Source organism: Myotis myotis, unplaced genomic scaffold (genome assembly GCF_014108235.1).
Source record: "Myotis myotis isolate mMyoMyo1 unplaced genomic scaffold, mMyoMyo1.p scaffold_m19_p_3, whole genome shotgun sequence".
Taxonomy (NCBI): Eukaryota; Metazoa; Chordata; class Mammalia; order Chiroptera; family Vespertilionidae; genus Myotis; species Myotis myotis.
In genome coordinates, this window is record NW_023416335.1 from 151104225 (window position 1) to 151118210 (window position 13986).

General features: G+C 40.2%; 1 protein-coding gene across 1 annotated transcript in view; it reads left to right on the forward strand.

Moving 5' to 3' along the window:
* The window catches only part of WIF1 (WNT inhibitory factor 1), a 72120-nt gene extending 63790 nt beyond the window's left edge, over window positions 1–8330 (forward strand). The window contains exons 8-10 of the mRNA XM_036300155.1: window positions 3290–3385; window positions 3804–3899; window positions 7475–8330. Coding sequence (XP_036156048.1) covers window positions 3290–3385; window positions 3804–3899; window positions 7475–7596 — 314 coding nt within the window. The 3' untranslated portion in view covers window positions 7597–8330. The remainder of the gene's footprint in view (window positions 1–3289; window positions 3386–3803; window positions 3900–7474) is intronic.
* The last annotated feature ends 5656 nt before the right edge of the window (window positions 8331–13986 follow it).

Here is a 13986-nt window from a genome sequence, read left to right on the forward strand (position 1 = left end):
TCAAGGTTCCTCCATATTGTAGCATATATCATGCTTCCTTTTAATTTCTGGATAATAGTCCATTGTATGGCTATACTAACCTCATTTTGTTTACCCATTCATCAATTGATGGACATTTGTTTGTTTCTTCTTTGGGCTATTATGAATAATGCTTATATGAACATTCATGTATAAGTTTTGTGTGAACTATGGGTCTCTTGAGTCTCTAGGAGTAGAATTGCCAGACCGTATGTTAATTCTATATTTAATTTTTGGAGGAGCTGCCAAACTATTTTCTAGAGAGGCTGTGCCATTTTACATCCCCCCCAGTAAGGTACAAGGTTTCAATTTCTCTGCCAACATCCTTGCCAACACTTGTTATTTATGGTCTTTTTAAGTGAAAATATATATGTTGATGTTATCTATATTTTCTTTTTTTATGGCCTCTATTAGGATTGATATCTTCTCAAATTTCATTCTGACTTGATTATAAGAAACATTTGTAGGTTAACAAATAAGACCATGAGTAGAGGTATCTGGATGTAATATATATTTATTATTATTTAAGGTGTATAGATTTCCCTAAAATTTTTAATGACCCTTCAAATAAATTAATGACACAAATTAATTATACTGTATGGTAAATGGGTTTTAAAAATAACTTCATGGGTTCTTATGATTATAAAAGTTGTCTATAAAAATTTTAGAGTATTGAATGAAATAATCACAATCACCCATAATCCTAAAACCCAGAGATGATGACTGTTGGTAATTATTGTAAACCTTTCTAATCTTTTTCTATGTGAAGTGGAGTAGCAAATTGAAGGTATCCCACAATCCAATGGGTGGAGGAAGTTTAATTATTTTGTCAATATTTCATTGTCCTCACTGGACTCATCCACCAAAAAATGCTAACTGTTCAAACTTAATCAAATCTGTTTGTCTCCAGCAATTCTTTTTGGTAATCTTTCAAGTTGACTCAATTTTCCACTGTCTAATGGATAGAATTTGGTTATAAAATATTTTCAGGAAAAAGAAGTCAATATTAAAGACACTTATGAGCCTCTGAATTTTAAAACAATCAATCTTCATGAGATTTTGGCTTCATGAGGTTTGATCTAGGAGTGGCCTTCTCATAGTTGCCTGCAGTCATATTTCTGTCATGTGACAACCAGGAGAGAATGTCCTCCTTCCTGGCTTCCGTGAACCTCTTGCCAAGGAGACATAAGGCTCAGGGAGTCCATGAAAAAGTCCTCTCCACCAATCATTCTCTATGTGACCACATTCACTTCTCATAGAACATGGTTTCAGGTGAGCTTACCAAGTATTTCACAATAAGTACTCGATCTTTTCTGGCATGTAAGTATTGTCCCACATCTTGCTTTCTTGAAAAACCTCAGTGCATTGCAGAATACTGTGATATGATCCAATTTTGTGTATATGATAGAGTCAGATTTTTAAAAATGCAAACAGAAATTCAGAGTTAGGTATTCCTTTTCTTTAGGGAAAGGTTAGGATCTTAACCAAATAGTAAGCGCTATTCTTTGTATCCAAACCCAGCAAAAAGGACCCTTTTGGGTTTTTAATGGTCAATGATAAGATAGTATTCTATTATTAAGGTTGTTTTAATAATTAAGGTTGTTCCTGTTTCTGGAACATCCATGCACCAGAAAAACCTAAAGGTCTGATGGCATCCTAGGTTTTTGAGAGATTTTAACATCTCAACGTTAAGTCTATATTGTCTCACCATGACCAAATGCTGCTTCATTTGGTTTATATGTGAAGAAAGTCCTTTTGGATAAGTAAAAGGAAAAGAAAAGTGTGTTTTTAGCAAAATGATTTTCATAATGGAATTCACTTCATGTTTGTTAAGCATAGTGCTTGTCAGTAAACTATTATAGTAGTTCATTTGTTTCAAAGCTTCATTTGACCATAAAAGAACTTAGAGAAGGAAAGGTGGGTTGTTATTTTAGGATAAAGATTTAATTTCTTCTCCTTATGTATTGAGGCCTTTGCAGTGAGTATTCTGCTAAAGTGGAAAAGAAGAACAACAATAACAAAAATACGTATATCCAAACTCTTCCACTACCAAAATCTACTGGCTGTTTGCTCTTTGCAACATCATTGTGCCAGTTACAGGATGTGGTCTCAGCTCTGTGTGGACAAACCTTTCTCTTGTACTTCTTCAAAAAATTCAGCCTTAGGATGGCAAATTCTAGGTTGCAGAGGGATAATAAGTAGCTTCTGGAGTAAAAAGAAAATTATTATATAGTTTTTACATCTAAGGCCCTATTCAGCTCTAAAATCATGTGATTCAAAGATCTGTGAAAACATTAGCCATACTCATTTGGCATATAGATTTTTTTAAAAAAGAAGGAGAATGATGTATTATTAAGATCTGAGACATTCCAGAAACATGCACAGATGTGGTATCAAGGCACCTTCTGTGCTCCTCTGACATCTTTCTCAGCCAGCCTTTCACTCCAGCCACTACTGCGACAACCAGATTTCCACACAAATAACCTGGTTGCACCTCATCTTAACTGTTCCAGTTCTCTTGCTTTCCATTCATACTCCCCTGAGTCCTAAAAAAATACCACCTGTATTCACACAGTTGCAGAATGGAAGCACAAGGAAGTTATCCTATGGGGTGACCCTTGACCAGTGGGACAGAGGTGCTGATGAATAGATGCTCCCCTCTCCCTTCTTTGAGGAGACTTGAAGGTGCCATCCTCAGCAGGACGCAGTAGGGTAGAACCCGATTGCCACAGTGATGCCCCACTCACAAACATACTTTTGTGTTGGCTTTCCCTTCTGTTCCACTCTTCCCATTCCCCATTCTTGTTTCCTAGGATCACTTCCCCAAATAAACTATGTGCATGTAAGCCCTCCTTTCTGGAGAATCTTAGGCTACAACAGATGCTATCAGGTACAGGTGTCAGCCTGCTTTCAGAACGCAAAGGAAAGATCATTTACGGGTCATCCTATCTCAGCTGTTAGTATATCTTAAATTCTAAGGGCTTATGAATCAATTAAAATATTGTTTATGAAAAAGTAATGTAAAGATAGCATTTGGGCAACACATTAATTGTAAAAGATATATATTCAAAATTATAAGTAAAAGTACTAGCCTGTTTGTTCCAAAAAGAAATTCAAGCAGAATCAAAGCCAGATTAAATCTGAAATAAATGGAAATAACTGCCATTTAGTAGCTTTATCCTCCCAAAGCCTGGCAGTTTCTTTGAAAAATGTAATTACCTCTGAATGAAACACAGAGTTCCTTGCTTACTTGCATTCTTCTCTGTTTCAGGCAAATGCCCACAACCCTGTCGAAATGGAGGTAAATGCATTGGTAAAAGCAAATGTAAGTGCTCCAAAGGTTACCAAGGAGACCTCTGTTCAAAGCGTAAGTACCCCATACACATGGGTCTGGGAAAGGGATTATGAAAGTAGCCGTAGTCTTGTTCTACATAACTTCTGTGCCTGCTGCATGTTACCTAGACATGAACCTTTCTTCCCGGACACATAGGTTTCCTTTATGTAGACTAAAAACGTCGTATGAAATCCACACATGTATAAAAAGTTAGACACTCCTGCTGAGTGTCTCTTGTGAATGAGAAGCATCAAACTTAGTTTAAGATCGCTCTCAGGACCTTCTCAGTAAGTCCCAAACCAACTTGGAGCTGAAGATTGACAGGAAAAAAAGAAATGAGGGGATGAAGCCAACTCTAACACATTCTAAAGAACAGCAAGAAAAACAGCTGTGTGTTTCTGTTGAGAAATGAAAGCTCAGGAAACATCCTTTTTATCTCCTTTGATTGTAGCTGTCTGCGAGCCTGGCTGTGGGACACACGGAACCTGCCATGAGCCCAACAAATGCCAGTGTCAGGAAGGCTGGCATGGAAGACACTGCAATAAAAGTGAGTGAGATGGCCTCTTTCACGTCTGTTTCTTGGCTCCAAAGACTGAAAGACAGCTCATAACTCAGCCTGCTTTCCATTTCATTAAAGCAACTTCTCTGCCTCTTCTCTCCCATGCTTCCTCCTGCTGCCTGCAGCTCTCTGCACTTTAGCCTAAGCTTGAGAGTGTAAAGAGAATGCCTCATTGTAAAATATCACCACAAAGATTTCCTAGATTAAATTAGTAAAACAGGTTGATTTGGAAGTATGGGTCTATTAAGTATGGAAGCAATGGCAAGTAAAAGTAACCGGTTTGGCTCAGTGGATAGAGTGTCGGCCTGCGGACTGAAGGGTCCCAGGTTTGATTCCAGTCAAGGGCATGTACCTTGGTTGTGGGCACATCCCCAGTAGGGGGTGTGCTGAAGGCAGCTGATTGATGTTTCTCTCTCATCGATGTTTCTAACTCTCTATCTCTCTCCCTTCCTCTCTGTAAAAATCAATAAAATATTTTTTAAAAGAAAAAAAAGTAAGATTTTAAATCAAATGCAGAATTGTATCTTCATGGCTCTGATTTTGTCATTCAAGATTTATCAACTAGCATATCTAACATAAAGAGTTCTGCTGTTTAAAATCTTTAAAAATTGTACTGGTATGGTATGTTTTAAATGAGTTCTTTTGAGGGAGAGAAAGGGTTAAGAAGTATGGGAGAGATGCTATGATGGAGTTGCGTTTTTCCCCCAATTTACTGATGATAAAAAGCAAATTACTATTGAGATAATAAACCACTGGCCTGTTTTATACCCAAAATGAGACATGCTAAACACTACTGTTTCACCGTGGTTGATACCTTCTCTGTGCTAACTACGAATCTGGACACTGGGGACACACCAGTGAACAGGGAGAGGAGGCTCTGCTGAGTGGAGCCCAGGTTCTGGTGGGAGGGACAGGCAATTTGCAAGTGAACCAAAGAAACAATGCAGATTCAGTGTAGTCGGCAGCTAGAGCTCAGCCTCCTAAGCTGGACCCACTGTTTACTCTGCTTCCAGGAGAGGAAGACTAGCCTATAACACCCTGCACTAACAGAAGTCCGCATGTGTCTAGCACAGCAATGTTCAACCCTTTTCATCTCATGGTGCACACAGACTAACTACTACAATTCTGCAGCACGTCAAAAGTACATATTTTGCCCATCTAACAAAAAAAAAAGTAGGTAGAATTTTGATGCATTCACACCAGATGCTATCCTTGTGTTGGCTGTTGTCATTTTTTATTTGACAATCTAAGGGAAAAGAGGTCAGTGTCCCTGACTAAATAGTCAGATATTGCATGTTTTAAAAATTCTTGTGGCATGCTGGTTGAAAATCGCTGGTCTAGCATATCATGTATCCAAAATAATGGATACAATTGAACACATCATTCACAGATCAGATGTTTTTCTAGATCAAGGGTCTCCGAAGGGTGAAGCATGTAGCCCAGTAAATGTGGAAATGATCAACAGAGTTGCTGAGAAAAATATATTCGTTTTAAAATATATATGATATTATTTTATTCATATTAATATAAATAGATAACAAGTATTTACATTTATATTTTTCAACCTCAAATTTATTTTTGTGCTGATTTGAAAATGCTCACATTATATTATTGTTATGTATACGGAATACACTTATATGTAGGTACACATGCTTATTTATTTTAAGGTAGTTGGGTCTGATCTAGGCTACACTAATACATTGACTTCATTCTTTTTCACCTACTGAATTGATTGGATAGATTGAATTGGCTTCAGGTGGGCACAGTTTAAAAAGAAATGTGGCTCCTCTGGAAAATAGCCCTTTACCCACGTGGTGATGGTTGAATGGTATCCCTGTTAGGACATACGTACCAGGAAACCTTCTTTGGACCAAAAGACCTATAGAAAGCTAACCTTTTCTAAAGCTATTTTGGGAAAGAGTAAACCAAACCCTTTGTTCTACCCTAAACTGGATACAAACTGTAAGGCTTGTCCCAAAATCAGATGACCTTTTCAGAAGTCCTAGGGATGAGGTCAGACCACCCATCCCAGGATTCAACTACAAAGGTCCTCGGGGACTCATGTCTGGAGCCTGGTGGCCCCTGAGAGTGATGGGAGGACAGTATGAGGGGCACTGTCCCTGCTGACACTCCAGGCACTCTTCCAAAAAGAAGGCAAGCCAGGGGTGTCGTGGAGCATAGATGAACAATTCTGACAGGTCTGCCAACTTCAGATAGCACCCCACTTGTAGACCGTGCGGCTGAAAGCTCCCTCATCAGTCTACCTCCTTCCGAGCAAGGCACTGTGCACCCAGAAGATGCCCTGGTGCTTGATTAAAATGCAAATGTGTGTCTGGGAGAGGCCACCCAGCCATTTTATACATTACCTAAGAGAATCAAGGCAGAAAGAATGAGGTTTATTTCAACTTGAGGGTGGTAAAAAGGAAGCTCTAAGACACAGAGTTCTTCTGTGAACAGATTCCCAGTGGGGTGACACGTTGGGAGGTCCCCGGCACCCAGGCATCTGAGTGGGGAGGAGGATACTGGAGACAGACTTCTCTGCTTAGGCTCACCCTCACCAGCAGGGAGGTTTGGGCTTCATGGGTGGCAGGGCGAGAGGCAGGGTAGGGATTTCCTCCAGCACATTGTTGGCTCATGTTTTGGCTGTCCCATGAGCTACTAGCCTACATACTGACAATACAAAGAAACACATCCAGGCACAAAGTATTCTGTTCTCAGTGCGTATTTAATGGCATGCTTGCATTTAAAAACCATGAGGAACAAATGAAATGCCGAACTTGACTCTAATGCACAGGGAAATGGAGGCAGATTTTTACAATGTGATTGCTGTCTGGGATCAGTTTTAAGAAATCAGTAGAAATGAGTCGGTGCTCTGAGCAACTCCAAAAGTTCACAAGTAGGAGCAAGGGAGGTCTCAAGTTGTGTAACTCAGTGCTACACTCTTCTTACCAACAACTGAGCTGGAAATAGATACATGCCCACCTCGACTAAACTCACAAATCCCCACTGATGAGTCAGTTCAAATTACAACCCTTTCTCTAAATGTGCAATTAAAGTCCTTAATTTTTACAAAATCCCTATTTTGTGTTAGTGCAATAGCCTGATCGTGTGGTCTATATGAAGAGTGGAGGTTATTATATTGAACAATATAATCGAGGCTAGTTTTGCAATGCCATGAAAAGAATCAATAGTCAAACCTTCTGCAAAGGTCTCCCTACATTCGAGATCTCAGCGATACCTTGTTCCCAGCCCTTGGGTGGAGAAGATCCTTCCATTCAATCATATCCATCCAAACTTTGCATGAGGAGTTTCTGCATGGCCAAAATACACAGTGAGTCAGACATTCCATGGAAGCCGGAGTTGATGGAGTTAGTAAAATGGATTTCTTTTAACAGGGATTTTGAACGTGTAGCATCTCTTCCTTCAGGTAGCTTTTTGTGGTTGCTGTGGTCTTTCACTGTGGGTTGAAAAGGGAAAATGGATTTCATTTGAATGGTTAATAATGAATCTGAAGAGCCTGTTTTTGTAGTTTCTTTTCTTTTAAGCTATGAATAATTTTGCAGGGTACGGAGCCAGCCTCATGCATGCCCTGAGGCCAGCAGGCACAGGGCTCAGGCAGCACACGCCTTCACCTAAAAAGGCTGAGGAGCGGCAGGATCCACCTGAATCCAATTACATCTGGTGAACTCCGACATCTGAAACGTTTTAAGTTACACCAAGTTCATAGCCTTTGTTAACCTTTCATGTGTTGAATGTTCAAATAATGTTCATTACAGTTAAGAATACTGGCCTGAATTTTATTAGCTTCATTATAAATCACTGAGCTGATATTTACTCTTCCTTTTAAGTTTTCTAAGTACATCTGTAGCATGATGGTATAGATTTTCTAGTTTCAGTGCTTTGGGACAGATTTTATATTATGGCAGTTGATCAGGTTAACATTTTGTCTTTTCAGTGTGTAGTTGACAGATAATTTCCAAAATCACAATGCATCCATGGTGTGGAAGGGCAGGGGTACGTTAGAGAAGGTAAATGGAACAAACAAGCATAAATCACAAGGGTTTGGATGAAGCACTTAATCGTGAAGTTACAGCATTTCAAATTTTACTGTCATGTATTTAGACATTTGTCACATTTTTAATTGCCCTTCTTTTTAAACTCTCAATACAATATATTTTGACCTTACCATGATTCCAGAGAATTCACTATTAAAAAAAGAAAAGAAGTAACACTGTGGGAGTGGCATTTAAACAATATAATATATTGTAAACACAATAAAATAGGGAATATAATGTATGAACTTTTGGCATTGGCTTGAAGCAATATAATATATTGTAAACAAAACACAGCTCTTACATAGTAAACATTTTATACTGTTTGTATGTATAAAATAAAGGTGCTGCTTTAGTTTTCAAAGTGTTTTATGGAGTGATCTTTGCATGTGCTATCTTACGGAAATAAAGTTCGTTGCAGTTGAGCGGTAGTTGAAACTCCAACACCCTTACGAAGAGAAGCTATTCCATCCTCAGACCCTGTCCTAGCTCTCTATCCTCGTCTCTCCCTCCCAACTCCCTCTCTCTACACAGTACCCTGTTGTCACTGCCTGTAGCACTCCAATTTGCCCGTTCTCAGCTCAGTTGTGTCTTTCCAGAGGTCTTCCCTAACTAGAATGTGTCAAATATCCATCTGTGGAAGACTTTCTGAAGGTGTCAGAGTGGCATCAATGAAAACTGCTATCATTATTAAAAACCTGTCGCTTCCCACAAACATTGTGTGTTACCTTACAATCCTAGGAGGTGGGTATCATTGTGCACTTTTACAGACAAGAAAACTGGGTCATGGTGACAAGAAGCAATTTACCAAGATCACACCCGATAGGGCATGGTTTCAAATAATAGGGACAGGTTTCAATCCTCGCATCTGACTCTGGAGCCTGAGGCTCTGCTGTCCTTTCTCCTTCCTTTCTCTCAGCAAATATGGTAGAAGGCAAAACTCCACAAATCCTAGGTAGCAACTTTCCAACATATTTTATTCTCCCAAGGAAATGTGAACTTTATTTTACAGATATTCTGAAGTGTACAAGTTTCCTATGCTAGGGAGTGGAAATGATCAGCTGTGGGATTTAGGGAAGTGTCTGTTGCAGAAGGTGGTCCAGGCAGAGGTGGCAGCAGAGGGAACATACCTTGTTATGGTGCTGGACCTCGGCAGTCTTTCTCTAACTAGCCAGAGCCCATAGTGTCAGCCTGGGGTCGCACAGAGCTTGCAAAGCAGACCAGCAGCCAGGAAGCTAACCTTGGGATCCTAACATGAGAATCAATTTATTTATTTAAGACTTTTAAGTAAAAATCCAATTGCATGGTAATAAGGATCTAAGTGGCAGAAAATTAAATTTGGGGATAGGATGATAATAATTGTAATAATAACAGAGCTAACATTTATATAGTGCTTAGTTTATTCTAAGCACTTTACTAGTAAGCTCATAGATGAAAAATAGGGTGGTGGGAAGTTAGACTGGAGGCAGGGTGGCAAACTGCTATAGACTAGGTTGGTCACCCCCAGACCATTCTGATTGCATAACCCATTATAAATACTTGAGCACATAGTCTTATGTATATATGACTATTATAATTTATACATTTTAAAAGCCAGAAATATTAAAATGAAGAGAAAAATATAAGTAGAAGCTCTAATATTTTCTTCACTTACCCAAAAGATGGTTTGGTATACACCCTGGAGCATACACACACCCCATAGGAGACCTCAGGTAAAGAGGAGAGATAACAGAATCTGAAATGACGTTAGTGTCAGAGAGGAGAGTTCGGACTCAGCAGAGAGTTCACGTCTAAGCAGGGGACTAGATGACTGGGGGTCCAGGGGTTAAGAAGAGAGAGGAACCTGGACAGCCACGCTATTCACTAGGGAGGAATGGTGTGGGCTTCCAGAGATGTGAGTTCAGTTTTGAAGATGTTGAGTTTAAAGTGCCTTTAGGACATCTTGGTGGGAAATGCCTTGAAAATACAGTTAGAAGGTTAGGCCAATACTTTATTAAGTATTATTTAACATTATAAATGAGTAATACTAATTATATGTTGAATTATTTAAAATATATATATATAATGGATTTGGTGAAATCCAGTAGGCTTCACTTGTGTTTTTAGACTCCACATACAGTAAACATCCCTTGCTGCTTACCTATGTATATCTTTATTTGTATAACAGTACGGACTTCACTCTTTGGCAAACTCATTGAGCACTTCATCTCTCCCCTCTCCCCTTAACCATATGTATTAGGAGTTTTTATCCAAGATATTCCCTTTCGTTACTTTGTCACTTTATGTAGAATCACAACAGTGGAGATCAGCTCTTGAAACAAATGCCACTAATCTGGGATATGAAATAATTGTTATTACTCATATGGAGTTATACCACAGAAGAGGAAGAGGGGGAGGAAGAGGGATGAGAAAGAGGAGAAAGAGGAGGAGGAGAATATTTAAAACACCTCTAAATAATAATTTAAAAGTTAAAGTAGTAAGGAGTGAAGGCTGTCTGAAAAGATGTATACTATTTGCTAAGATAAAATGAGTGGGAAAATGAGGCTAAAGGAAATCAAGGTTAGACCATAGAATGTGTCCGGGGGAGACCCCTGCACACTTGTGAGATGTGCACCGCATTTTAGCTCTAAGCCCTGCTCCAGGCACCTCGAAAGGGAAGCCATGCCTCATTTCAGGTCCCAAAGACCGTAAACACAAAAACTAACCAGTTGCTCAGGAGAAGTTAAACTATACAAAGAACTTACATTTGGGCTGGATCAAGACATATAGGTCAGTGGGAAAGCTACTTCTTGGCATCCTTTCCATTTGAGGGTCTTTAAAATAAACTCTTCCACATTTATTTATAGAGGAGCCACATGAATAAGAGGTTAAAAATAAGAAAAAGGGTGACTGACAGAGTTCAGCTTCTTACCCACCATCTCAGGCAATTTTTCTCTGACCCAAAAATCCTGTGCCCCACCCAGCCAACAAAAACTCTCCAGTTAAATCCCGCCACGCTGCTCAGAGGGAAGCTCATGAAGCATATTGTTACTTGAGCACGCTCCTTGAAATTCTTAACATCCCCTCCAAGTGGCTTCTCAAAGTACTCCCTCCAACCATATGCAGTGCTCCTTCTAAAAAAAAAAAAATTGTGGAACTAGTTTTTCCCCCATCTCATTCCAAGTCCAGTGAGCCTTACAACACAATTTTAACCTGATAGGCTGAGGCACAGCCGAAGATGAAGCCCTTATTCTGTTCTAATTGAGAGCAAGACACACATCATCACAATGACGTGCAGTTTCATAAAAACATTTCTACCAAAGTAGGGGAGGGAGGGGGATGTCATGAGGTGAGCAATTTTTAATTTTGATAAATGAGAAATATGGCCATTTTAGGAGAATTTCGTGGGGCAATAAAAAGAAAAAAAAAATGACTGTCCAACAACAGGAGTGTCGTTGTCATAATTTTTAGATGGTTCATGCAAGTGGTACAAATATAAAAGCTTAATAAGCACACTGAATAAATGTCCTCCATATGGATTTCTATACAAAATGGAAACCACATTCAGGAAACTGACATCATAAAACCAAGTATTCAGGTGTTCAGTAAGATTTCTTAAAATTCTAATGAAAACTCCAAATGCAAATGGATTTTGCACCTGTTTACTGGTTTATTGTCAATAAGAGTATACAAATTACAAATGAAAAATAATTTTTATTAAACGTTTACATTGCACGGATTTTCCTTGGAAACACATTTGCCTTCCTAATCGTGTTCAGTTTGCACAACTGTTGAAATTATCTGACATTTCTTGAAAGTCCAAAGCAAAAAAAAAGCTACTTTGAAATGACAAATCATCCATCAAATCCACAGGAGGATCAATCAAACTTGACTCACTGTGGGCTGAATACCCAGCACCCTGCTCCTGGGGACATGATACTGACAGTCCAGCCTTGAGCATGGTCTTGAGGCTGAATCGGGGCCATGGGTGGGAGGGAAAAGCAAGAGAAGAGAAGGGAGCCTGGGGCTATAACCCAGGAGAACAACCAGTGATATAATTTGAGGGGCCCAGAGAAAAGTTTAAATGTGGGACCCTTGTTCTAAATGTATTAAGAATTTTAAGATGGTTTGAAGCAAAGCATCAAACCAAGCCTGGAGGTCACCCTAGTGCCAGGCCCTGTGCAGCTGCACATGTCACATACCTATGAAGTTGGCCTTGTCGAGGAGCACGTTCTCAGGTCCATGCACAAGGAAGTTCTGGTAAAAACATCTGCCTCTCTTCAGGCACGGGCCAAATGAGCTCTTCCCTTGCCTTTCCCTCTCTCAACTCCAGCCTCACGGCAGACTGTCATAACCCAAGCTTTGAGAATGGAAGAATCATTAACCAGCAAACCAGCTAAGTCAGTGACCATTTACTGAATTTCTCCTGTTCTTAGCATGGTAAACACAAAAATAAGAAAGTAGAGGGCAAATTAAGGGGACCCAATTTATTGTCTCCTGCTTCGATCCAGTCAGGTCCTTTGAACCTCAAAGAAAGAAAGAAAGAATTTGTAGCTTTAAGTTTATAGCTCACAAGGGAAAGACAGTTTTCAGAATTCTGTGAACAATCCATTTTAACCAAAAAGATAATCTTGGGTCATTCCAACTTACAACTGCTGTTTCTTATTAGGAGACAGAAAGGCAGAAGCCTGGCTGGAGCGGGGAGCTTAAGCCTTGGGACAGAAGCGAAGTTCATCCCCACCCATGGAAGCTTGATTTAATAAAGAGCCTCGCGATGTTCTCCAGAAACCCCAAACACAAATGTCCCCAAATCCAGATGAGTTTTGCCTCACTTCGAGGAAACACTAAACGAAACAGCAAATCTGTGATCTTTTTTCTATTCTGCAAAGACGAGGATCTGCACAGAGTCTGCATCTGTGCCTACAACACAACACGCTTTGGGAAGGAGCAAGTGCTGCCTCTGAGGAAGCCAGCCAGCCAGCCAGCCAGCCAGCCAGTGGCTCCCCGTCCCCCGGGCACCTTGGTGAATAATGAGTCCTTGGCTTGTGTCATAAGAGGTAAACCCTACTGTAGTTTGAAAGTTGCTTTGCTTCTCAGTCATTTGGATAGTGTGCCCTGGCTTGTTTATTTGGATTACGTACTGCTTTGTTTCTAAACCAAAACCAGACTTGAGAAGGCAGCTTCAGAGTAACGAGCTGAGGTGAGCCTTCAGGCTGCAGCCGTCCTGGCTCCGCACGCAAGCCACCCCTGAAAGGATGTGAACACAGGTTATTCCATGACAACTTGTCTCCAGCTAAACGGCTAAAAACGTACGAAAGGAAATTACTACAGCGGTTGCGCCTTTAGAAGAAAAATATGACCTTTGAAACAGACCATCACGTTGAAATTGAAGCAAGTTGTAGCCTCCCTGGCTTTGCCAAGTGTCCGAGCTTTTCCATGTGTGCCGACCCGAAACTGAGACCTTAGGGAGTACCTTAGTGAGAGTCCTAGCAGAGTGGAGTATCAGAACCAGGAAGGTGGCTTTCCGGGTGAGCATTAGCCCAACACAGAAGTAGCCTCCCAAAGCTTTTAGAGAACCCTTCTGTGGGAATTCTGGGTCACAGCATCTCTGAGAGGGGTTGTTCATTCAAAGGAGAAACAGCGCAGGATGTGGAGAACACAAAACAGTTTAGAAGCAGTAATCACCCTGGTGTGGGGACTCCAAACTCCTGTCCTGGAGAATGCCAGTTGCTGGAGATATTAATAGGTGTTATATGAAAACAGGGGAAGTCTAAGAGCAGGGGAGTTACACTAAGTGAGGAAGACGTCTTCACAGGAGCACCACCCAGAGCCTTTACCACGCGACTGCACCTTGTATATCTCAAAGAGGGCACTGACATTCAGCATTCCCCAAACTTACTTGATCAAAGAGAAATTTTTCCCTAAAGCATTTCCCAGGAATAAAATTCCACATAGCACACCTTGGGGAACATAGCCCTAGAATAACCAGGTCTCTGAAGCTGGAGCTTTATTACATTCTCTTTTTTTCTTAAAAAAACCCATAA